The following is a 25163-nucleotide window of genomic DNA, read 5'->3' as shown; positions in this document are numbered from 1 at the left end:
AGTTGAACCAAATGAAATAGGATTTTCATACTTCAAAAAGGGTTCAATATTGGCAATTTCATACAGTTCACCCTAATCCAAGGTTGTGAGGATTAAGTGAAATAACATGATGTGAAATTGAAGGCAGTGTAGCATTTCTGTTAATAACACACAACTCCAGAAACAACCTCCCAGGATTAAAATCCCTACTCCATCACTTTCTAGCTGCTTGATTTGGGCACATTACTTGACCCACGTGTACCTTAGTTTTTACAGCCATAGAGGTATAATACAGGTCAACAATCCCTTACCTACAACTCTGAAATGCAAAAATCTCTGAAAACCAAAAGTTTTGTGGCAAGTTCATTTGGTAGCAAATTTTGACCTGAGTTTCCAAGGCTATTGATAGTCCATATTTATCCCACTTACTGTGAATAAACAGATTTTGCTGCAGAAATAGATTGCAGGGTGTTGCCCCAGAATCACTGGGGATGACACATATTGTACCCATGAAGGGAAGAGAGCACCTCTCAAAACTTTCTTTGAAACAATGCTGGGTTTTTTTCTTGCCTAGCGAAGGAGAACTTGTGGCAGAACACTGCCTCCCTGAACAAAGCAAAGAGCTGATCTTATATAGGTTTTTACCAAAGCACAGCACTTGCTGATTGGGGCTGGTTTCCAGGATTCTAGATTCCAGTTACTTATTCACAATTTGGGATCAAGGCCAAAGAACTGTCAGTCTTCCTATTTCTTTTTTGAATTTGGAGACTAGGAACTTTTGTCACACCCCGTTCCCTTTCTAGATCTGAAAAACTCTGCATCCTGGGACACACCTGGTCCAAAAGGTTCAGATAGGGTACTGTGGCCCTTTAGTAATTCCCTCACAGTTACTGAGCAGATTTAATTAACCTATGTTAAACAATTGGAAAGCTCTGTGTAGCTGGCAGGTTTTATTATAAACATGTAAAGTGCTTGCCACTTAGCATCCGTTTAGTGTGTCAAGTGCCTACTAAGGGCAACGTTCTGAGAACACAAGATGAACAGGAGACTTGATCCACTGCTGAATAAGCCTGAATCTCCACCCCCCCTCCCCTGAAGTCCTCTAACCACAGGATTTTTCAGGCAGGCGCGCGAAGCCGTTTCTCCGCAAGGGCCTCTTTCCGCGGCCCTTGGGCCTGCCTCCTGCAACCGGGCCACTCATGCCCACGCCACGCGTGATGTCCGTACCGCGCGGCCCCCGCTCGCAGTCCCATCATGCCCGCTTCCCTTCCAGAGAGGGCCGGCTTCCCGAGGCGGGGGCTCCGCGGCCCCGCCCGGCTTCCGGCCCGGGCGTTCCAGCTCAGATCAGCCGGGATCGGCCCCACGAAGCGAGCGCACTAGGCCCACCCGGCCCCGCGCGGCCTGGCGCCCCCCTCTCCCTACGTCGCCTAGCGGCCCGAGAGGGCGGGGCCGGGCGCGCACCGCCCGCGACGCCGCCCGCGCACGCCCGGGCGCCTGCCGATTGGCCGCTGGGGCCAGTGTTCCTCCGGCGCAGCGCGCCTCCCCCCAGATTTCCCGCCAGCAGTCGCCGCGCGGTTTATTCCGTGCCTCCAAGCGCTCGGTCCGACAGAGCGGTTGGGCCTCGCCGGCCGTCGCTATGTCGCGACAGAGCACGCTGTACAGCTTCTTCCCCAAGTCTCCAGCGCTGAATAATGCTAATAAGACCTCGGTCAGGGCTTCAGGTGTAGGCGGCGAGGCCGCCGCTGCCACCAGGGCCTCCCGTTCTCCCGGCGGGGATGCGGCCTGGAGCGAGGCCGAACCTGGGCCTGGGCCCTTGGCAGGCTCCGCGTCGCCGCGGGAGGCGAGGAACATCAATGGAGGGCTGCGGAGATCTGCCGCTCCTGCGGTCCCCGCCAGGTAGCGGGGTGGGGGGAGGCGTCGGGGGTGGGAGCGCAGGGAGCCTGGGGAAGGGAGGCTCGCTTTGGAGGACTTGGGGGGGGTTCGCAGCCAGGCCTTAGGCTCGGAGGAGGTGGGGCTGCATACTTGGCTTGAAAGCGTGCAGGGCCTGAGTTTGTAGCCTTGGCTTTAGGGGGCGTAGATTGCAAACAGGGTAGGAGGAAATGGGCTGCAGGAAGAAAGCGGGGGAGGAGACGCGCAGACTTTGGAGGAAAAGGGTACCACCAGGTGGGAGGCCGGGTTAGCGAAGAGAAAGGGGAGATGGGAGCGTGGGGGGTGGGGCAGGAAGAGAAAGGAGCTTTGCATGCTCTGTGCCGGGTGCGCACCCAGGGCGGGGGGAGGGGCTGGTGCCTGCCTGCAGCGGGGGAGGGGTGGCGGGGAAAGAGGACTGCCTTCGGGGAGGATGAACGCTTGTAGCCCGGAGGCTGTGGGGCGCGGCGTGCAGTGAGTGGGATTCGAGGAGGAGGTTCTTCGTTCATAGCTGGGATAGGGTTAATTGAGGGCCAGCAGACGTTCGGGAACACACTTGGATGTTTGGCTTTGAGCCTCGGGCGCCTATACACTGGGAGCCGTGGGCCCTTGGCCTGCCTGCGTGGGCTGTGTGGGGGGTGGGGGTGGGGGTGGGCCGCGAGCTGTGTGCACCGGGGGTGTGTCACGCCGCGGACCGAGGAGTCTGATTGGCCCGAGTGAGGGTTGAAGGGTGGGGCGGGGCAGGTGGGGGGGGGGGCAGAAAGTGCTGGGATCGGCTGGGTCATCCCATAGGTAGGCCGAACGTGCACCAAAACAAATGAATTTAGAGGCTATGTTAATTTTGGAAGTATTGTGTGGAGTTGAAAAAGATGCAATTTTATGATATAGTGTCTCTTTTGTTGACAATTGCATGGGAGGATGGGGCCCTGCAATATTTAACGAGTCGAGAGTGAGACTCTAAAGGCCGGGATCTGGCGCTGGGCAGGGATATACGGACGCGATTGTGGGGAAGCCTCCCGGGAGGTGTTCTCGCTCTGAGCAGTTCCGTGCTGTTCCACGGCTTGGCCGGCCTTTTGTCGGAGCAGCGGGCGACATTTTGAAAAGCTCGCGTTTGCTGTATCCCAGGTATTGTATTAGGCAAAAAGGGTAATGGTAGCCCTTTGAAAGGATGAAGAAGTAGAGGTTTAGAAAAAGTGTAAAAACTCCCTTCAAGATCAGAGAGTTGGTTAGTGGTTCTGAGTAGGCTGTTTGAAATGTCTTGAGTTTTAGGGGTCCTACAGATTTTCCGAAGTCCTAAGTGTCATTACTTTCCTTTAAGCGACCCTTTCAGGCAGGGAGTTTAACTATGTAGTTTTGTGAAGAATAGTAGGGTGTGTCTCTGGCTTACAGATTTATTTTGAGCTCATTTTTTTTTTAAGATTTTTTTATTTGACAGAGCACAAACAGGGGGAGCGGCAGGCCGAGGGAGAGGGAGAAACAGGTTCCCCCCTGAGCAAGGAGCCCGACATGGGGCTCGATCCCAGAACCCGAACCCTGGGATCATGACCCCAGCGGAAGACAGCCGCGTAACCGACTGAGCCACCCAGGCACCCCTGAGCTTACTCTTCCTGAGAAACAGCATATACGAGAAGTAACTGAATGTTACTCTCTGTAAGGGTCATTTTAATTTATAAAGGAAACCTCCATTTGTAAGGATGTCTCTTCTGATCCAGGAAAAGAAGAGTGACTAAATCAGGAGAAACTAATGGAGAGCTTCTGACTTAAATCTGCATAACAACCATAATCTTTGTTTGCTGTTCTTTCCCTGGTAGCCTCCCATACCTGTCCGCTCCCCCGCCCCCTATTTTTCTTTTCTCTTTAGCTGCAGATGGTATTTAAGGTGGTGACTTGGGCTATCTCTGTGAATTACTGTTTTCCTTAGTATCCAATATATACAAGGGGTATACATGTTAAACTTTTGTTAGGTTTTTTCTCATTGCCCTGTTACTACTAAGGGGGTCTCAGCCAAGAACTCAGAAGGATGGAGGGAAAAACATTTTTCCTCCCCTACATTTGCATTCTCCATAACAGACTGTTTTTCCATAAAAATTTTCATCATGAGACATGCAAGGTGTGTTACAATGTTTACTTGAACATGAATTGACTTTTTTTTTTTTAAAGATTTTATTTATTTGACAGACACAGCGAGAGAGGGAACACAAGCAGGGGGGAGTGGGAGAGGGAGAAGCAGGCTTCCTGCTGAGCAGAGAGCCTGATGCCGGGCTTGATCCCAGGACCCTGGGATCATGACCTGAGCCGAAGGCAGATGCTTAACGACTGAGCCACCCAGGCGCCCCTGAATTGATTATTCTTGCATCCGTGCTAAAAGGCATTCAACAAATGTCCATGTACCTACTCTGCCAGGCACAGAATTAGGCATTATGGATCCTGGATACACCTTTGAATAGGACAAGCAAAAAGGCAATTCTTGGAGCAGAAGCAGAGTTTATGAGCTCAATGAGCTTTGGTCAGGGGAAGGGGGGTTATGTGTCAGGGTAGGCTTTTGGCTCTTCAGGTTTAGACCCAAGAGACAGGTAGGAGTTAGCCAGGCTACAGTGGGAGTAAGGGGGTGTTAGGAAGCTGGTTCAGGAAAACGGTCCTGCAGATTGTTAGAAGGAAGAAAAGAGACGGGAGCCTTGAAGAGGGTGTGTAAGGATCCAGTCATGAACAGACTGATAGGCCACAAAGACATTTGGACTTTTTCTGAGGGTCATTTGAAAGCTTTAAAAAGTTAAGCATTTTTTAGTGTTGGTCATGTACATTTCCTCTTGTGCTTAAGTGTTCCAAGTGTTTTTTGCCTATTTTGGTTTTTTTCCTAGTTCTTTGCCAGTGGTGTGTGATGCAAAGTCTTTTTCCACCCTGGGTAGGCCTTTTTGCCAGCTTACGACATTTTTTGAACAGAAGTTACTAATTGTAATGTCAACATTTGTCAATCTTTTTCTTTATGGCTAATACTTCTATAGGTTTTATTTAAGAAATCCATAGGGGAGATTGAGGTTTTAGAAAGCTCACTCTGTGGGTGCCTGGCTGACTTAGTCCGTAGAACATGTCACTTGATCTCGGGGTGGTGAGTTTGAGCCCCACATTGAGTGTAGAGATTACATTAAAAATAAAATCTTTTTTTTTGACAGAGACACAGCAAGAGAGGGAACACGAGCAGGGGGAGTGGGAAAGGGAGAAGCAGGCTTCCCGCCGAGCAGGGAGCTCGATGTGGGGCTCAATCCCAGGACCCTGGGATCATGACCTGAGCTGAAGGCAGACGCCCAACGACTGAGCCACCCAGGCGCCCCAAAAATAAAATCTTAAAAAAAGAAATCTCACTCTGCCTTAAGTGTGTTTGATGGGGAGACCTCTTGGTAATGGAGAGAGCATGTGGGTATTGGTAGTGGGAGTAGGATTTAGGAGAGGAGTTGAGAGACCAAAGTGCTAGATGAGGCATGTGTTGGTGATGATTTAGGTAATGGGACATAAGAGCAAGGAGGGAGGCAAGATGACATCAGTTTGAAGTAAATGGCTATAAGAAGAGTAGAAGGAGGGGCGCCTGGGGGGTGGCTCAGTTGGTTAAGTGTCCCACTCTTGATTTTGGCTCAGGTCATGATCTCTGGGTCCTGAGATTGTGCCCTGCATCGGGCTCCACATTCAGCGTGGAGTCCGAGGAGTCTCCCTCCCTCTGCCCTCCAAGGGCGTATGTATGTGCTCTCAAACAAATGTAAAAAAAAGAGAGAGAAGGACATATGTGTGTCCTGAGCCTGCTTCTCATACTTAATTTTTTCTTTAGTTTATTAAGATCATAATTGAGAGCTGTAAGGCTTCTGACCACTTAAATCTGGCTTTTTTAATTATTATTATTACTACACATCTTGGCTAGTTTGTTTTTTACAGTCTTCAGTGATAATGGTCTCTCTCTGAAGCGTATGCCCTGTTCCCATTCACAGACAAGAAACAGACCTGGCAAATCTTTTTTCAGCACATTTATTTAAAGGTAACTAGCTGCACTAGTTGTAGGTGCTTTCCTAAGAACTTTAATACAGTTAAACATATTTATAGCAATATGTTCTTCCAACTAATATCACACCTAATATAATATTAGCTATTGTAAGAGAAAAGAATTAAAAAAATTCAAGCTCTTTAAAAAGTATCCTGTGGACTTAGTGTCACAGACCTAACTTGTTTTAATTGACATAATTAAAACATATTAAAGATGTTCAACTTGGGGTGTCTGTTGCTCAGTCGGTTAAGCATCTGCCTTCAGCTCAGGTCATGATCCCAGGGTCCTGGGATCGAGCCCCGCATCGGGCTCCCTGCTCAGCAAGGAGTCTGCTGCTCCCTCTACCCCTCCCCCTTCCCATTTGTGCTTTCTTGCTTGTGCTTTTTCTCAAATAAATAAAATCTTAAAAAAAAAAAGATGCTCCACTTGTCATAATTTGGTCTGTGGGATCCTCTTTTGAGCTGCTTTTATGGCTTTACATTACCTCAGAGCTTTTGAAAATAGTCTGATGACTGTTTTCCCTGCTCTAAGGCATGAAATTAAGCTGCTCCACAAAGAGCCTGGTTTCTGGGCGCCTGGGTGGCACAGTCGCTTCAGCGTCTGCTGTTGGCCCAGGTCATGATCTCGGGGTCCTGGAATGAGCCCTCATGTGGCTCCCTGCTCAGCAAGGAGTTTGCTTCTCCCTCTGCCCCTCACCCCCCTCCTGGCTCTTGCTCGCTCTTTCAAATAAATAAATAAAATCTTAAAAAAAAAGATCTACGCAGCTGGCTGGTTAGCTCAGTTGGTTAGAGCATGGTGCTAGTAATAAAAAAAAAAGATCTAAAGAACCTGGTTTCTTCTAACTTTAGGTTTCTTTTCCAATGCTATTTAGAAAATAGTACTAGACACCAGTTGAGATGATAGTTTATATGGTCACCCTAGACCCTAGTGCATAAATGATGGGCCATAGTTAACCCAAGCTGAAGAAGGAAAAGGTATATGGGCAGAAGTGCACTGGTAGGTGGAATTAATTGGTCTGATTATTTCTTTTTTTCTCAGTACTGCATTTAGCTGTTTGAGGATAGGGGAAGTCTCTAACGGTCCACCTTGAGAGTTAGGTGCAAACACTGATAGCTGATTTCTAAAGTTGGCTTGAGAGTGTTTTCATGTTATGACTCAGTGTTTATACGCATAAGTTTTTGTTAGACAAGCCCAGTTTATCGTCTGTTGCTTACAGAAGCAAAATCTAGTAGTGCTTTGGTATCTACTGATTTTTTTTTCTTTTTAAGTGGATAGCCTAAAACGTTGATTATGAATTTGGGGCACAACCAGTAATTGACACCAAGATTATGGACTAAAGAGAAAGCAAAATAATGTGATTTTAAAGCAAAAATCTGTTCAGTGTATGTTTGGCTTTTTTTTTTTTTAAAGATTTATTTATTTATTTGAGAGAGAGAGAGAGTACATGAGAGGGGGGAGGGTCAGAGGGAGAAGCAGCCTCCCTGCCGAGCAGGGAGCCTGATGTGGGTGGGACTCGATCCCGGGACTCCAGGATCATGACCTGAGCCAAAGGCAGTTTGCCCAACCAACTGAGCCACACAGGCTCCCTGTATGTTTGGCTTTACTGAGACATTTCTTATTTTTAGTTGTATGAAGGCTTTATTGTTATTTTTAAAGTAAGCGCTACGCCCAGTGTGGGGCTTGAACTCATGACTCTGAGATTGAGTCAGATGCTCTCTACCCACTGAGCCAGCCTGGTGCCCTAATTGTATGAAGGCTTTTACATTTGTTTTTCTGAGCTGTCAGCTTTTCCTTTTTTTTTTTTTTTTTAAACTGTCTTTGGAATCCCAAGAATATCAAACATTTAAGATATATTAACATTTTGGGGGGTTTTGGCTAGCTCAGTTGGAAGAGTGGGCGGCTCTTGATCTCAGGGTTGTGAGTTCGAGCTCTCTGTTGGCTGTAGAGATTACCTAAATAAACTTAAAAAAAAGTATTAACATTTTAAAACCACGTAAAGTCATAATTGGATAGTCTTTATAAGTACATTGTATGATAATCCCAATATTTATTTTCGCATTTTAGCTTGGGCTTTTATAAAGAGCCAGTGTATTTTACATTGTAATAGAATCCTTAGATACGAGGTGACTTTTCAGCCCACATATTTTCAAATTCGAATTGCATAGAGCTAATGATCCTTGTTAATACAGTTACATGGTAGAGCCAGTGGAATAGGTGGGTGTGATTTTTATAGGATTATTAGGCACTTACAAGGGCCAGTGCATGACAGGTTATAACACATTCCAGCTGTGAAACTCAGGCTTGTATTATATTTCCATACTTTATTGCTTTAAAAGATGTATTTATTTGAGAGAGAGAGTGCAAGGGAGAGAGAGAATCTCAAGCAGATTCCGTGCTAAATGCAGAGCCCAGCTTTGGCCTCAGTCTCATGACCCATGAGATTGTGACCTGAGCTTGGATGCTTAACCGACTGCACCACCTAGGCATGCCTTCTATATTTTAAAATACAGTATTTAATGTTGGTAGGAAAATTTGAGTATTTGCATGGATTAAAATACATGTTCCTTTTATTTTGGTATTCTTTGGAAACTACACAACTACTAGAAATTAAAATTTTAAAATTACCTATAAAGAATTGAAGTTTGCCCACAAAATTAATAAATGTAAAAACTGTGTTAGTATTAAGGGAAGAAAAATTTTATTTTTTAAAGATTTTATTTGGTGGGGTGTGAGAGATAGTAGGAGCAGGGGGAGGGGCAGAGGGAGAAGCAGGCTCCCCCCCGCCCCTCCAACCAAGGAGCCCCTATGCTGGGCTCGATCCCAGGACCCCGAGCTGAAGGCAAACCTGCGCTTAACCAACTGAGCCACCCAGGCGCCCTTACACAGTATATTTTATTACTTGCTTAATTCTCACTTTGGTTGGAAGCCACAGTTTCCTGGACCAGAATTTTTTTTTTTTAAGATTTTATTTATTTATTTGAGAGAGAGAGAATGAGAGATAGCACAAGAGGGAGGAGGGTCAGAGGGAGAAGCAGACTCCCCGCTGAGCAGGGAGCCCGATGTGGGACTCTATCCCGGGACTCCAGGATCATGACCTGAGCCGAAGGCAGTCGCTTAACCAACTGAGCCACCCAGGCGCCCCTGGACCAGAATTTTTAAAGTGTCCACTTTTAGCGTTAGAGGAATAGTGCTTATTACTAAGTTTTGTAGTCTTTGAGTTATATAATGTACTGGCAGTTGCTAACATCAGAAAAGTTAGGTTATGTGTAAGATTCTGTAAGTGTAAGATTATACTTAGGGTAAGGTGATGTTGAAAAACAGTTCGAAAAGTTCATTTTAATTTTCAGATAAGGAATTTACTTCAAAACTGTTAATTGGTTGTAATTAGCTTTTTTTTTTTTTAACGATGTTATTTATTTGACAGAGAGAGACACAGCCAGAGAGGGAACACAAGCAGGGGGAGTGGGAGAGGGAGAAAGGAAGCCTGATGGTGGGGCTCAATCCCAGGACCCTGGCATCATGACCTGAGCCGAAGGCAGATGCTTAACGACTGAGCCACCCAGGCACCCCGATTGTAATTAGCTTTTACACGTTTTTTTCTCTAGTGAGTATGTACATTTGCCTTGCAAAATAAATTTAAAGATACTAAATTTTTAAATTGGTTGCTTAGAATTTTTGAGACCTTTGAATACTGTATAGTTCGTTTTGCAATTTGTACTACATTTGTACAAGTGGGAGTTTTAAGGTAACAGTATTCTTAGCTCAAGTTATTTCCTTTGGGATAAAACTAGAATGAATTTATTCATGTTAAAACAGCAATATTTTATTATATAGTAAGTTTAGGTATAAAGCTAAAAAAAATTTTCCCCATGTCTTCTGGGTCTCAGTCAGAAACTTGAGTTACTCTTAATTAAGGATAGAAAGGAACTTTCAGGAGGCAGGCATGGCCATCTCACTTTTTTGCTCATGAAATTTGGTCTAGGGGCGTCTGGTGGCTCATTCTTAAGCGTCTGCCTTCAGCTCAGGTCATGATCCCAGGGTCCTAGGATCAAGCCCTGCATCTGGCTCCCTGCTCAGTGGGGAGTTTGCTTCACCCTCCACCACTCCCCTGTTCATGTTTACTTTCTCTCAAATAAATAAATTCTTAAAAAAATTTTTTTTGATCTAGTCATATAGTTTCTCTGGGAGCCTCCAAGACAACTGAGATTCCTGCGAGTGCTCTGTTGCCTCGTACCAGGCAAAATAGAATTCCACTGGATTTGAGGCATCCTGCTCCTTTGAACTTCAAATGTATCACCAAGATGTACATTCTTGCCAGTCTCTTATGCACTAACTCCATTCTCCATTGTTGAGAATATGTAACTTTTATAAGACATGTATGTAATAAAACAGTTGGTGGCCAGTTCAGCACTTAGTCCTTCCCTCCATAACTCCGTTCACAAAGGCAAGAAAAATAGTCATCTTTAATTTTACAAACCAAGAACACTTTGTAAACCTAACCCCATACTGGTCAGGCTCAGGGCTCATCCCCATATATGTAATAAATTCAATACATAGGGAAGGGACTGCCTCAAACTAGCCAGATGGGGTTCAGGCTTTGCTACGTACACACCAAAATGTTACCTGAGTCTCTTTTAAGGGATTTAGTTGCCTTTAAGAAGGGCAGCCAGGGGGCACCTGGGTGGCTCAGTCGGTTAAACGTCTGCCGGCAGCTCAGGTCATGATCCCCAGGGACCAAGCCCCAAGTTGGGCTCCCTGCTCAGCGGGGAGCCTGCTTCTCCCTCCCTTTCCTTCTGCGCCTCCCCCCCCGCTCAGTGTGCATTCTCTCTTTCTCTCTCATAAATAAAATCTGTAAAAAAAAAAGGGCAGCCAGGCTTGACAGGTATTTCTACTGATCCCCCCTTTCAGAAAAATCTGCTTTGAAGCCTAACGTCTCAAGACTATACAGCCAGAAAAACGCTTCCTGAGGGGGTACGTGTTCGTTGAAATAACATGTACTTACTCTGTTTGGCCAGTCTTCTAAAAATTACGGTCAGGGTTCAGACTCCGAACTGATAGTGTCTTTAGGGAGACAAGTTATTTCCCTCCTTTAGCAGCAGAAAAAGAGTACAGTTGTAGGGTAGTCTCAGGTACTTCCGTACGAAGAAAGCTTGTGGTTTTCTGATACTTGAGATAGGCTTTTTGTGGTTAGGTGGCTACTTGGCCAAGAGTTAAGAGAAAGACGGCTTGACAGTAGGGAGGCTTGTAGACCATTCTGCACAGCTGTCAGCTTCTTTGTCTCCTGTTAGTGGGTATGTTGGCAAGGAGGAAGGACTTAAGGTAGAAATTTGAATTGTACGGACAGAGCTTCCTGTTTGAAGATAAACTGTGTGGTGAGCTTGACGGCAATATTTATGGATTTGTGCTCGTGCAGGTTGGTGTAGATTTCTGTAAGAGTGCACGTACCATAAAGGCCCTTGAGGAAAGCTCCAGCCGAAGTCATGCTGTAGTTTTTCTTTTCTAATTGTCTAGCCTAGGGGTTTCCATATTCACATTTTTCAAGACAGGAATACTTTAACTTCACGATTGGGTCTGAATAAGGTCGCCCCAGTGTACTGATGCAAGCTATTCTAAAATATTTTTGTTTGTAATGTACTTACTTTACTTTTGCAGTTATTTAATGAAAACCTTTAAGCAAGTTTAGAAAATCTTGGTATAGAGTACTTGAGCAGAATTTATTAGCTGTTGTGGAATCTCCATCACTGAGGGACTCTGCTATAGTCTTTAATTTTTACTTTTTTTTTTTAAGTTTTATTTTTTTGAGAGAGAGCGTGTGTGCACGAAGCAGGGTGGGGCAGGGGAAGAGGGAGAGAGAGAATCTCAAGCAGGCTCCACGTCCAGTGCTGCGCCCAACGGCAGGGCTCAAGTCTCCCGACCCTGAGATCAGGACCAGGACGTGAGCTGAAATCAAGAGCCGGATGCCTAGCCTTCGGAGCCACCCAAGCGCTCCTATTGTTTGAATTTTAATTCCGGTTAGCTAACATACAGTGTTTTATTAGTTTTAGGCGTACATCTGCTGTAGTCTTTTCAGCTCGATTCTTCTTCCTCTCCCTCTACCCTCTCCTTTCCCTTTCTCAGGAAATCTTCAGGACCAAATTAATTTTCACGAAGACTGAATCTTTGTTTTTGATTCTGGAGGCATACTCGTTATTTTTGGGCATGTTAGGCAATTCTCTGTTTACTTTTTCCCTAAAACTAGATTCTTAGGGGTGGGGGTTAGTAGTGTGCTAGGTAGCTTGTGGAGTGTTAACTGGAAACAGATTCCAAGCAGAGTCTAATGAGGTAATATTTATTATCGTTAACAAATTACATAGTATGTTTGGTATTAATACCGTGGGTCAAGGTCCTGCTCCTGACACATACCATATTGTAGCATACAGGTGTGATACGTTATACTTTGGAGAGCATGTACAATGAGTCTGTGCCTATTCTACCAGAATTTGGCCATAGCTTATATAAACTTTGATTTTCTGAGAAACAGTTTCTCACTTTAATACCAGAATTCATTATATTTGTATTTGTCTTAATATGTTAAAAGTAAGCATTGTGATATTTGCTTATGTTTTTAAAAATGACTTGAACATCTGATTTTTTTAAATTTTTTTTTGAACATCTGATTTAAAAAAATTAATTCTAGAATTTCTGTGCTTGAATATTAATTAATGCCAGAAGACTTCAGAGGACTGTTAATGATACCTTCCTTGGAATTGCTTATTTGTAGGTAATTGCCTTTAATGCAGTTTAACCAAATATTAACCAAGTTATATATTTCCTTTTGGCAACAGTTCTTCTGACTTCTCACCAGGTGATTTGGTTTGGGCCAAGATGGAGGGTTACCCCTGGTGGCCTTGCCTGGTTTACAACCACCCTTTTGATGGAACATTCATCCGTGAGAAAGGGAAGTCTGTCCGAGTTCATGTACAGTTTTTTGATGACAGCCCAACAAGGGGCTGGGTTAGCAGAAGGCTATTAAAGCCATATACAGGTAAGAGAGTCCACTCTTCAGAGTGTGTGCGAGAGAGTGTAAAAGAGCAAGCACGCAACACATGAGCACAAGTGTCTGGGACTCCCATACACTGAAATTAAGTGTATTTTATGCCAATAAATTGCAGGAGTGGCAGGGTGGATGCCTCCAGCATGGGAAAAAGATAAGATGCAGCTGGTCTTCAGCTGGTTTGTTGTGGAGTGGAATTTTTATTTCTGTCTTTTCAATTGACTTAATGGCAGTATCATGCCCGTAAGGGAAAAATGTTTTCATGGTTAGATCTCATTTGGACGCAAATAACCAAATTCAGGCATGGAAAGGGTAAATTAACAGTGCCCGATCTTCAGAGATCTAAGAAAAAGGCAGTGCGGTCAGGATATGTGGCAGATAGATCAGTGACACTGTCTAGGGTAGACGGAGATGCATGTTTACTTAGCCTTCAAAATCCTCACTTAGGAGCACATCTGAGTTGAGTTTCACATCAGACTTCTGGAACCATAACGTTCTTTTTCCAGGCCCAGCTTTTTTATGTCCTAGACGTCAGCAGTCCTGCCTGTGTAGCTTCACTTGGGCCTATCAGTTTCTTGAATTCTACAGTGTGTACACATTGTTTGCCAGGTTCACTGCCTGTATACACTTGGGCATGAATAAGTCCTTATCCGTTATCCTCAGATTCTCCAGGCTAGGGTGCTGTTGAACTCAGTGTTTTGGAATCAGAATAAGGGTCAATTTCCCAGGAATCTCTGGGAATCCTGCCTTTTGGTCATAGTGTCATCCTGCAGGGCGAGGAGGGTACACTGAAGAAAGTTCAGTCTGCACGCAAATCTGACCTGCAGGATGGAAAGAGAATCTGGAAATTTTGGTTCTGTCTTCTGCACTAATTTGCTGTATAATCTTGGCCAAAAAAGTAACTCAGATACTGCTTATTCATATGTAAAGTGAGAGTTGAACCAGGTAACAAGGTCTTTTTCTAGGACTAATTTTGAGATTCCTTTTTTTTTTTTTTAAGAGATAGCACGCTAGTGCGTGGGGCGGGAGTGGGAAGAATCTTAAGCTCAGGGCTCCATCTCCAGACCCTGAGATCTTGACCCTGAGCCACAATCAAGAGTCGGATGCTTAACTCATTGAGCCACCGAGGCATGCCAAGTTTTGAGATTCTAAACAAAACTTTGGCAACGTGACTTTAATTTAAAAATACCCAAAAAAGTGTACATTTATGTTGTCATTATTTTGTAGAGGCACACCCGTTGTGTACCACCTTTGCCCTTTCAATTTCCAAATGGTTGCAGTAGCATGGATGAGGATAAAGTAGGTTTTTAATTCTTTTTGGAGGGGGGAGGTCCTTAAAATTGGAAAGCATTTCGCATCAGGGATTTTCTGGGGAATGATGAGGTCATTAGATAGGTGGGGGGTGCGTGCAGCTGCAAACAGGCACTTGAGGAAGTTAGAAGCCACCCTCCAATGGATGATTGTTGCAATTTTGTAGTGTTGGTGCAGCTCTTTAGAAAAATGGGAAATTGAACCTTTATTTTAGGCAGCCCATTAAGTTGCTAATGTAATGGCATGTTAGGATGTCCCATTAGTTTTAGTATACAGTAGAAAGAAGAAAATAATGTAATGTTAGGATCTGTTAAATTTAGACAAGTTCAGGTTTGTTTTCCAATTATATTTAGTCAGAAGAAAACAAAGACATTGCTAGTTAGGCCTCTGCCATTAGACTTGTGATCATCTGCATCTAATCTTTTGCTCAGAGGATAGGAGTGTCATTTAAAAAATTACAGCTCTTGGGGCACCTGGGTGGCTCAGTCAGTTGAGCGTCTGACTCTTGGTTTTGGCTCAGGTCCTGATCTTGGGGTCCTGAGATGGAGCCCCACGTTCCACTCAGTGGTGAGTCTGCTTGAGATTCTCTCTCACCTTCTGCCCCTCCCCCCACTTGCAGGCGTGCTCTCTCTCAAAATCTTTTAAAAAAATAATTATTCTGAAAGGAATAAAGGAAGAGTTTTACCTGAAAACAAAACAATCTGATTTCAACCTAAAAAAAAAAAAAAACCATTCAAAGTTTGAACTGGATTACCCTTCCAAAATGTTAGTATCCTTACTAGTAGGGTTTTGTTTTTAGTATACTCTATTTAATTACCTTGGCGATAAACTTAGTATCATAGCTTCATTTAACTGACAGTGTAGCTTTTGCCTTCCTGAAGTAATTTTTTTGTACAAAGGGTCTCAAAACCCTTTTACATCTCCTGCTTCACCTGAAGAGGGGTGCCTTATCTATTTAGGGCCACAGTCCCAGGTGATTAGAAGAGATGAAGTAGTCCTGGGTAACCCAATAGTTAAGGCAACTTCAAGGAGGTAAAATAGGTAATTTAAGTTACTGTAGGCTTTATTGATCTATTATCAATCAAACATAATGGGATGTTAAAAACTGTACTTGATTCTTCTCATTCTTGTCCATTACTACAGGTGTTAGACATTGAGCCCATTCCCTAGCTAACAGTTTTTATTTATAAGTGAGTAAGATTTGCTTAATAAGAAATATAAATCTAAATTTTTTAGGTTCAAAATCGAAGGAAGTGCAAAAAGGAGGTCATTTTTACAGTTCAAAGCCTGAAATACTCAGAGCAATGCAACGTGCAGATGAAGCCTTGAGTAAAGACAAGATTGAGAGGCTTGAATTGGCAGTGTGTGATGAGCCCTCAGAACCAGAGGAAGAAGAAGAGATGGAGGTGGGATATTGTTCAACAGTCCGTTGTTAATTATGTTGGGAAAGTGATGGAAAAGGGGGGGTATTAAAGTGATATTCTCTTGTTTTATTTATATATATATTTATATACGTATACACACACACAACACTTCAACACTCATACACATCTTTTATCTTTTATTTGTGAGAGAGTGTGAGCATGAGGAGGGGCAGAGGGAGAGGGAGAAGAGGGGAGAGAATCTTAAACAGGCTCCACACTCAGCGTGGAGCCCGATGGGGGGCTTGATCTCACAGCCGAGATCACCACCTGAGCCAAAATCAAGAGTCTGGATGCTTAACAGACTGAGCTACCCAGGTACCCCAGATACTCATACACATACTCCTACACTTCTGTAGGACTGTAGGTTGAGTTAGATTAGACTCTCAGCAGCCATTTTGCTTAAGTTCTCAAGCCTCAAGCCTGGTAGAAGACACATGCTGTAAGAGGTAGTACCATTTTGGTAACAAGTAACAAGGACAGTAAGGACATGGTGCTAAAATTGGTTTTGATGTCTGGCAGTAAGCCTCTCTCTGAGGATGTGGTCAAGCCCTGGAAATGAAATCCCTAATGCTCTCGATACTTTTTTTTTGGTATTAATGGTCACTATTTGAGTGATTAAATCATTCTTCTCTAACAGATTAATGAACTATGTGCTTAAGAAATTCATTTATGACTAAGCCTGATTTTATGTTTTATTATAGGTAGGGAATAAACTAATGAGCATTTTAAGAGAAATGAAAGAAGATACTTTTAATCTTATTTTCGAGGTTGAGGCCAGGGGTCATAACACCAATGAAAGCTTTAGAACTGGATGGTAATACAGAGATCATTTAGCCTCATGTAACTTCACATGTGTGGGAGATCCATGATAAGTGAATTGTGCCTTGCCCAAGAAGCTGCAGCTGGTTTGTGGAAGAGCAAGGACTAGAAACCCCCTATAGATTGCACTGCTTAAAATGGCAAACTTCATATGTCCCTCTGGAAGAGGAGAGAGGACCTGGAAGACAGATCCAGGATAACAGAGGGAGATTTATTTATTTATTTATTTATTTATTTAAAAGATTTTATTTATTTATTTCAGAGAGAGAGAGAATGAGAGATAGAAAGCACGAGAGGGAAGAGGGTCAGAGGGAGAAGCAGACTCCCTGCTGAGCAGAGAGCCCAATGGTGGGACTCGATCCCGGGACTCCAGGATCATGACCTGAGCCGAAGGCAGTCGCTTAACCAACTGAGCCACCCAGGCGCCCCACAGAGGGAGATTTAAAGTTATTTCCACAGCTGACTGTTAAATGAGGGTATCACCTGTACGTATTTGGGATGTATGGTCGCTAATGGCTTCAACACTATTGTACAGGATAAAACTGTCAGAGAATCGCTTAATCCTATAGTGTGATGCTACTGAAATTGATACCTTTTTTTGGGAAATTCGTTAAGAAAGAATATAGTTTCTCGTTTCTGGAGCTGGGTTCTCCTGATACAGGATACTGCAGCATATTGAGATACTCCACAGCAGTACTTTAATTTTCCAGATTTTGTTTTATCTTTAAGTAACTCTTTCTTTGCCTGCCAGGTAGGTGCAACTTACTCATCAGGTAAGAGTGAAGAAGATAATGAAATTGAAAGTGAAGAGGAAGTACGGCCTAAGGTCCAAGGATCTAGGCGAAGTAGCCGCCAAATAAAAAAACGAAGGGTCATATCAGACTCTGAGAGTGACATTGGCGGCTCTGATGTGGAATTCAAGCCAGATGCTAAGGAGGAAGGGAGTAGTGATGAAATAAGCAGTGGAGTGGGGGATAGTGACAGTGAAGGCCTGGACAGTCCTGTCAAAGTTGCTTCAAAGCGGAAGAAAATGGTGACTGGAAATGGTTCTCTCAAAAGGAAAAGTTCAAGGAAGGAAATGCCCTTGGCTACCAAACGATCAAGTGGCATTTCATCAGAAACCAAGAGTGCTTTGAATGCTTTCTCTGCCCCTCAAAATTCTGAATCTCAAGCCCACATTGGTGGAGGATGTGATGATAGTAGTCGCCCCACTATCTGGTATCATGAAACTTTAGAGTGGCTTAAGGAGGAAAAGAGAAGAGATCTACACAGGAGGCGACCTGATCACCCTGATTTTGATGTATCCACACTCTATGTTCCTGAGGATTTCCTTAATTCCTGTACTCCTGGGATGAGGAAGTGGTGGCAGATTAAGTCTCAGAACTTTGATCTTGTTATATTTTATAAGGTGGGGAAGTTTTATGAGCTGTACCACATGGATGCTCTTATTGGAGTCAACGAACTAGGTCTGGTATTCATGAAAGGCAACTGGGCTCATTCTGGTTTCCCTGAAATAGCATTTGGCCGATACTCCGATTCTCTGGTTCAGAAGGGCTATAAAGTAGCACGAGTGGAACAGACTGAGACCCCTGAAATGATGGAGGCACGGTGCCGGAAGATGGCACATATATCTAAATATGACAGAGTGGTGCGGAGGGAGATCTGTAGAGTCATTACCAAGGGTACACAGACCTACAGTGTATTGGAAGGTGACCCCTCTGAGAACTATAGTAAGTATCTTCTTAGCCTCAAAGAAAAAGAGGAAGATTCTTCTGGCCACACTCGGGCGTATGGAGTATGCTTTGTTGATACCTCACTGGGAAAGTTTTTCATAGGTCAGTTTTCAGATGATCGCCATTGTTCCAGATTTAGGACTCTAGTGGCACACTATCCTCCAGTACAAGTCTTGTTTGAGAAAGGAAATCTCTCAACAGAAACTAAGATGATTCTGAAGGGTTCATTATCATCCTCTCTTCAGGAAGGTCTGATACCAGGCTCCCAGTTTTGGGATGCAGCTAAAACTTTGAGAACTCTCCTTGAAGAAGGATATTTTAAGGAGAAGTTAAATGAGGACAGTGGGGTGATGTTACCCCAGGTGCTTAAAGGTATGACCTCAGAGTCTGATTCTCTTGGGTTGACACCAGGAGAGAAAAGTGAATTGGCCCTCTCCGCTCTAGGTGGTTGTGTCTTCTACCTCAAAAAATGCCTTATTGATCAAGAGCTTTTATCAATGGCTAATTTTGAAGAATACATTCCCTTGGATTCTGACATGGTCGGTGCTACAAAACCTGATGCTGTTTTTGCTAAAGCCAATCAACGAATGGTGCTAGATGCTGTGACATTAAGCAACTTGGAGATTTTCACGAATGGAACAAATGGTTCTACTGAAGGGACCCTGCTAGAAAAGATTGATACTTGCCATACTCCCTTTGGTAAGCGGCTTCTAAAGCAGTGGCTTTGTGCCCCACTCTGTAGCCCTTACGCTATCAACGATCGTCTAGATGCTATAGAAGACCTCATGGTTGTGCCTGACAAAATCTCTGACGTGGCAGACCTTCTGAAGAAGCTTCCAGACCTTGAAAGGCTGCTGAGTAAAATTCACAATGTTGGGTCTCCCCTGAAGAGCCAGAACCACCCAGATAGCAGGGCTATCATGTATGAAGAAACTACGTACAGCAAAAAAAAGATTATTGATTTTCTTTCTGCTCTAGAAGGATTCAAAGTAATATGTAAAATTATAGAGATTATGGAAGAAGTCGTTGACAACTTTAAGTCTAAAATCCTTAAGCAGGTCATTACTCTACAGACAAAAAATCCGGAGGGCCGTTTTCCAGATTTGACTATAGAACTGAACCGATGGGATACAGCCTTTGACCATGAGAAGGCTCGAAAGACTGGACTAATTACTCCCAAAGCAGGATTTGACTCTGATTATGACCAAGCTCTTGCTGACATAAGAGAAAATGAACAGAGCCTCCTGGAATACTTGGAGAAACAGCGCAGTCGAATTGGCTGTAGGACCATTGTCTACTGGGGAATCGGTAGGAACCGTTACCAGTTGGAAATTCCAGAGAATTTCATCACTCGTAATTTGCCAGAAGAATATGAGCTAAAATCTACCAAGAAGGGGTGTAAGCGATACTGGACCAAAACTATTGAGAAGAAGTTGGCTAATCTGATAAATGCTGAAGAACGGAGAGACGTATCATTGAAGGACTGCATGCGGCGACTGTTCTTTAACTTTGATAAAAATTACAAGGACTGGCAGTCTGCTGTTGAGTGCATCGCAGTATTGGGTAAGACTTTGAACAAACTTTGGTTAGTCCTTGTGTCCCAGTTACGCATTAAGATTTAAATCCATTGGACATTTGCCATTGAGGTATATCTCTAAACACAGCTAACAAGGTGTATATCTTGACGTGCATATACTTGCCGCCTCACTAGACAAAATTGCCTAGTTAGCAATTTAAGTTCACTTTTGGCCTTATTCAGTCTTGAATAATTGAATGAAAGATTGATAGGTTTTTAGTACCTTTATTTTTTTTTAAAGCAGGGGTTTTATTTTGCTTTGTTTTTAAATTCGGGGCTTGAACCCTGAGATTAAGATGTGAGCTGAGATCAAGAGTACTACATTCCACATGCTCAACCGACTGACCCACCCAGGCACCCCAGATTTTTAGTACCTTTAGTATCTGATACTGTTTTTGATAATGTTTTTTTAAGCTTCTCTTTTTTGTTAGACTAAATTAAAACTGTCTTGGCACATCACTTTTTTCTTTTTTTCAGTTGATCTCTTTACATGCATATATTTCAAGATCTTAATCTTTTTTATCTTAGCCCAAATTATCACACTTTTTTCTTATAGTTGATTTCTAGAGCCCTGATTTATATATTTGTAATTTGGCAACCTTTTCAATTTCATAGTTTGCTTTTTCTTTAAATTTCCAACTTATTTGGAGCCTTTGCTGTTTGTTTTTTTTCCTGTGTTTTAAAAGTACAGTAACCATAGGTTACCCAAATTTGTAATACAACTGTTCTGATCTGAATACAACTGTCCAGAATTGAATAGCACAATTATTCCTTAAACCAATACAACTTTGAACGGTTTGGTGGGTAACTTAAATCTTCCCTCAGCACAGGTGTTCAAAATTGGTGAATTTACTTTCTTCTTAAGATTCTTTTATATGTTTGCCTCTTAGAAAAAAACAGGTATAAAAGCAACTAGAATATACTGCCCTCCACTGAAAAAGTCTTTTTGAAAGACTTCTTAATTAGTTGGATCTTTGCTTCTGAAGCAGCCTCAAAAATGAAGCCTCACTTTTACCCTCTCTTTAACAGATGTCTTATTGTGCCTGGCTAACTACAGTCGAGGGGGTGATGGCCCTATGTGTCGTCCAGTAATTCTGTTGCCAGAAGAAGGCACTCCTCCCTTCTTAGACCTTAGAGGATCACGTCATCCCTGCATTACGAAGACTTTTTTTGGAGATGACTTTATACCTAATGACATTCTAATAGGCTGTGAGGAAGAGGAGGAGGAGGAGGAAAATGGCAAAGCTTATTGTGTGCTTGTGACTGGACCTAACATGGGGGGCAAGTCCACGCTCATGAGACAGGTAAACTGAACCTTAAGGTGTTGTTATACAAAGTCGTTTGTATACTTTAGGAATTATTACATATTTAGGCCACCCCTTCCCAAACAGCACATAAATTACATAGAATTCAGTCACCAGCATAATGGGAAGCAAAGGAAAAATGCTTTGTATTATAAAATTGAGAATTGTATTTACCTTTATCAGATATTTGTCTCATGTTATGGGGAGCATACATTGACTTGATTGGATTCATTTCCTCTGAAGGTAGATGTATTCATAATGAATGAATATGTTGGAGGTTTGTTAATTCATAATGAATGAAAATGTTGGAGGTTTGTTACTCAATTAGACTCGTGTGGGAATCCTTATAAAAGAACCATGACAGACTTGTTCAGGTAGGAGCGCAACTGAAATTCATGACCTCTAATAACTGTTAGAAACTGCTTCTGTCTTCTCTTTATACCAGGGGTTGGCCAGCCACTGAGCTAAACATATTTACATTTTTTAAAAGGTTATAGAAAGGAAAAAAAAATGTGAGAGAGACATTGGACCCTTGACTAAAAATGTTTGCTGACCCCCCAGCTCTCCTGTATGATTAGGTTCACCATAAATTTGCTAACTAGCAGGAGTATAGTATACTCTGGGTTTCAATCCCATTTTCGTTTTTTAATATTACTTGGGAGAGCTTCACAAAAAAAGTACAGAGGGGGTTCCATCATCCCAAATAGATGCATTTGGTCTGGAATTGGTTCTAGGCATCAGTGATTTTAAGATTCTGTGTAGTCAGCCAGGGTTGAGAATCACTAATGCAGCGGGTTAAAAAGTCACAGGCTCTGAGGTTTTAAGGCCAGTTAGGCCTTAAGCCTCTTGCTTTTCTAGGCTTCACTTTGCCTACTTTGTATTGTGAACAGTTTTTAAGAGTGCCTGACTCGTACATAATTGTTCTTATTTAGTATTAAAGCCCTTTCTTTCCTCCTTCCTTCACAGGCTGGCCTATTAGCTGTAATGGCCCAAACGGGTTGTTACATACCTGCTGAAGTGTGTAGACTCACACCAATTGATAGAGTATTTACTAGACTTGGTGCCTCCGACAGAATAATGTCAGGTGAGTCGTCTTTTTCACCTAAGGCTTTATTAGTGGACAGTTCATTTCTACATTTTGTATGATAAATATATGTGCCTTGAAATTAAATTTGTATGAGCCATTTAAATTCGATGTTTGATTTTTCTTGTGTTATGCAAAGTGGAGTGCTTTCAGGCATTTGAAAATATTCTTCCTTCAAGAATTGCATAATCTCTTAATGAGATGTAACCTTTGGTACTGGGTAGCTCATGATATGAACCCAAAAGATGAACATAACTATTTTAGGATAAAAGATCTCCTTCTGTGTGTTTTTTTAGGTGAAAGTACGTTTTTTGTTGAATTGAGTGAAACTGCCAGTATACTTACACATGCAACAGCACATTCTCTGGTGCTTGTGGATGAATTAGGTAAGACATTACAATTTCCATTTAAAGGCTATTTTTAAAACTTTTATTCTTCTTGACAATGGTCGGACCTTTCTTTAAAAAAAGTTTGAATGCACTCACCTTTGTGCCATAGACCCATAGTGGGAGGTAAGAGATATCATGTGAAAACCTTTTAATTACCAAGGCTCTAAATTTTTTCATCGTATTAAACATCAGTGGTACCTGAAGAGTACTCTTTAAAAAAAAAATGCAGGGGCGTCTGGCTGGCTCAGTCAGTAGAATGTGAGTCTCTTGATCTCTGGGTTTTAAGTTTGAGCCCCATGTTGGGTGTAGAGATTACTTAAAAATCCTTAAAAATGCAGCTCTATTTAGCTAAACAGGGCCAATTATTTAGATGCACTAATTGAGGTTACCGTTTTATACTGTTTTCATTCCTTTTTGGTATAAGGCAGATATATAATTTATGCATATTTCACTTTTGTAGGAAGAGGTACTGCAACATTTGATGGAACAGCAATAGCAAACGCGGTTGTTAAAGAACTTGCTGAGAACATAAAGTGTCGTACATTGTTTTCTACCCACTACCATTCATTAGTAGAAGATTATTCCCAAAATGTTGCAGTGCGCCTGGGCCACATGGTATGTATAAATTACTTATTCAGAAGTTTAGATTTTTGAGGGAGTCAAGGCAGGTGGTACTTCCATTGCCAGCACATGAACAGAACATATTTTCCTTTTTTTAGGCATGCATGGTAGAAAATGAATGTGAGGATCCCAGCCAGGAGACTATTACCTTCCTCTATAAATTCATTAAGGGAGCTTGTCCTAAAAGCTATGGCTTTAATGCAGCAAGGCTTGCTAATCTTCCAGAGGAGGTTATTCAAAAGGGACATAGAAAAGCAAGAGAATTTGAGAAGATGACTCAATCACTGCGATTATTTCGGTAATTATACTTGGATATAATTTTGCCATACATGTGACCTTATTAAAGCCGTAAAGGGATGATTGATGCACTATGTATGAAAAGCATGAACTGAACTTTTTTTTTTTTTTTTAATTTTAAGGGAAGTTTGCCTGGCTAGTGAAAGGTCGACTATCGATGCTGAAGCTGTCCCTAAATTGCTGACTTTGATTAAGGAATTATAGACTACATTGGAAGCTTTGAGTTGGCTTTTGACAAAGGTGGTAAATTCAGACAACATTATGATCTAATAAACTTTATTTTTTAAAAATGACCATTTTTCCATTTTCTTTCTAGGAAATTAAACCCTTTTAATTCTTATCTACCTTCTACATAATGGTTATTGAATACTCCACAATATATTAAGTCTAGATGTTATGGTACATGCATACACTTTCAGGCTGTTTATACCCACTGTCACCAATACACATAAATGGGGGGAGCTATGAAACTGTATAGGGCTGTATATATACTTGTCTCAGCTTAATGCAGGAAATTGTTTTTAATTTCCAGCAGTTCGTCTAAACTGTTCAAAAAAAAACTATGAACAGAGTTCAAATACAGGACTGTTTTGAAGAGACTTTCTAAAGTGTACTTTAAAACATAGTAGTTTTTACCTTTCACAAAACTGAGTTACAAGAATACTTTTTGTTTTACAGTGCATCCCTTCCTAGGAAGTCTCATTAAAACACTCACTTTTTCTAGGGGTGATTTTGAATGCTGCACAGGGAAGGGAAGGAAATAATAGTCTTAACTTTTCTTAAAGGATACCAGAAACATTGCTGGATATAATTTAAGATTAGTGTTTTCTCTTTCATAGAAAGAACGTACATACTGGGACATGAGTACAGTTACAGCAAGTCTAGGTGTGCTAACAAAACAGGGCACATTCAAGTACAAGAAGATTTGCTTGAAATTAAAAACAAACTACATGAGATTAAAGCATTAAAATCATATTTCTCAATCTGAATACATGTTAAAAAAATCAAAAGAAACGCAGAAGTGCTAGCTCACATTTTTACCATATTACAAAAGCAATTGGTACCCATGTCCATAAAGGCAGCAACAAAGCTGCTTGTCTATTGAAGAGTACTACTGCAAATTGGACTGCATTCAATGCTAGTTGTAAAAACACCAGCTTTTTTTCAGAAGTTGGTATCTGTACAAAATTGCAGCTTATTTCTTCACTTCTGTCCCTTCAAAAGTCTTTACACAGTAATGCTAAAACACCCAGCTTTGAGATCCTGAGTCAATATATTGCCACTTTCTTTTTGGTAGCTTGAGCTTCATAGTGTCAACTGACCTCGTGTATCCATTTTTAATACAGTCTCTTCCTGTAGCATGGGCAAATATTTTAAATCTTCTTCCAAAAAAAATGTTTTAAGTTATGATGTTAGAATGGCAGGACTTTTTCTTTAGGGAAGGAAATTCAGTTGTGCTGCAATGTATTAGATTCTATAGGTGGAGCAGAGTCATATAGTGTATCTGTATCGTGTGTAGGCTCACCAGCTAATGTACAAGGATTAGACAGTGTTCCAGCACCACAGTCACAGAAAAACCTAAAGCAAAATGAAAACCCAAAAATTAGGAAAGTGGCCGGGGGGGGGGGGGTGGGTGGGTGGGAAATAAGTGGGTAATAGAG

General features: G+C 42.4%; 2 protein-coding genes across 3 annotated transcripts in view; one reads left to right on the top strand and one right to left on the bottom strand.

Moving 5' to 3' along the window:
* Nucleotides 1-1526: 1526 nt before the first annotated feature.
* Nucleotides 1527-23795, top strand: MSH6 (mutS homolog 6). 2 transcript variants are annotated; one of them, XM_028104024.1, is made up of 10 exons: nt 1527-1875; nt 12736-12935; nt 15492-15661; nt 17250-19794; nt 20837-21111; nt 22078-22195; nt 22492-22581; nt 23045-23199; nt 23304-23503; nt 23625-23795. In XM_028104024.1, the coding sequence occupies exons 1-10, from the start codon at nt 1616-1618 to the stop codon at nt 23704-23706; spliced, it is 4095 nt and encodes a 1364-aa protein (XP_027959825.1). In that variant the 5' UTR covers nt 1527-1615; the 3' UTR covers nt 23707-23795. The 2 variants fall into 2 exon arrangements, with proteins under 2 accessions (XP_027959825.1, XP_087882668.1); XM_088026542.1 differs by lacking the exon at nt 1527-1875 and adding an exon at nt 2313-2358.
* Nucleotides 23762-25163, bottom strand: part of FBXO11 (F-box protein 11) — an 86863-nt gene continuing 85461 nt past the window's right edge. The window contains exon 23 of the mRNA XM_028104025.2: nt 23762-25080. Within this exon, the coding sequence (XP_027959826.1) occupies nt 24951-25080 (130 nt within the window). The 3' untranslated portion in view covers nt 23762-24950. The remainder of the gene's footprint in view (nt 25081-25163) is intronic.

The sequence above is a fragment of the Eumetopias jubatus genome, unplaced genomic scaffold (assembly GCF_037043125.1).
Source record: "Eumetopias jubatus isolate StellerSeaLion01/CBP00866 unplaced genomic scaffold, mEumJub1_p1.0 scaffold_9, whole genome shotgun sequence".
NCBI lineage: Eukaryota > Metazoa > Chordata > Mammalia > Carnivora > Otariidae > Eumetopias > Eumetopias jubatus.
Note: the sequence above shows the minus strand (reverse complement) of the source record. Positions and strands in the feature narration are given on the sequence as shown.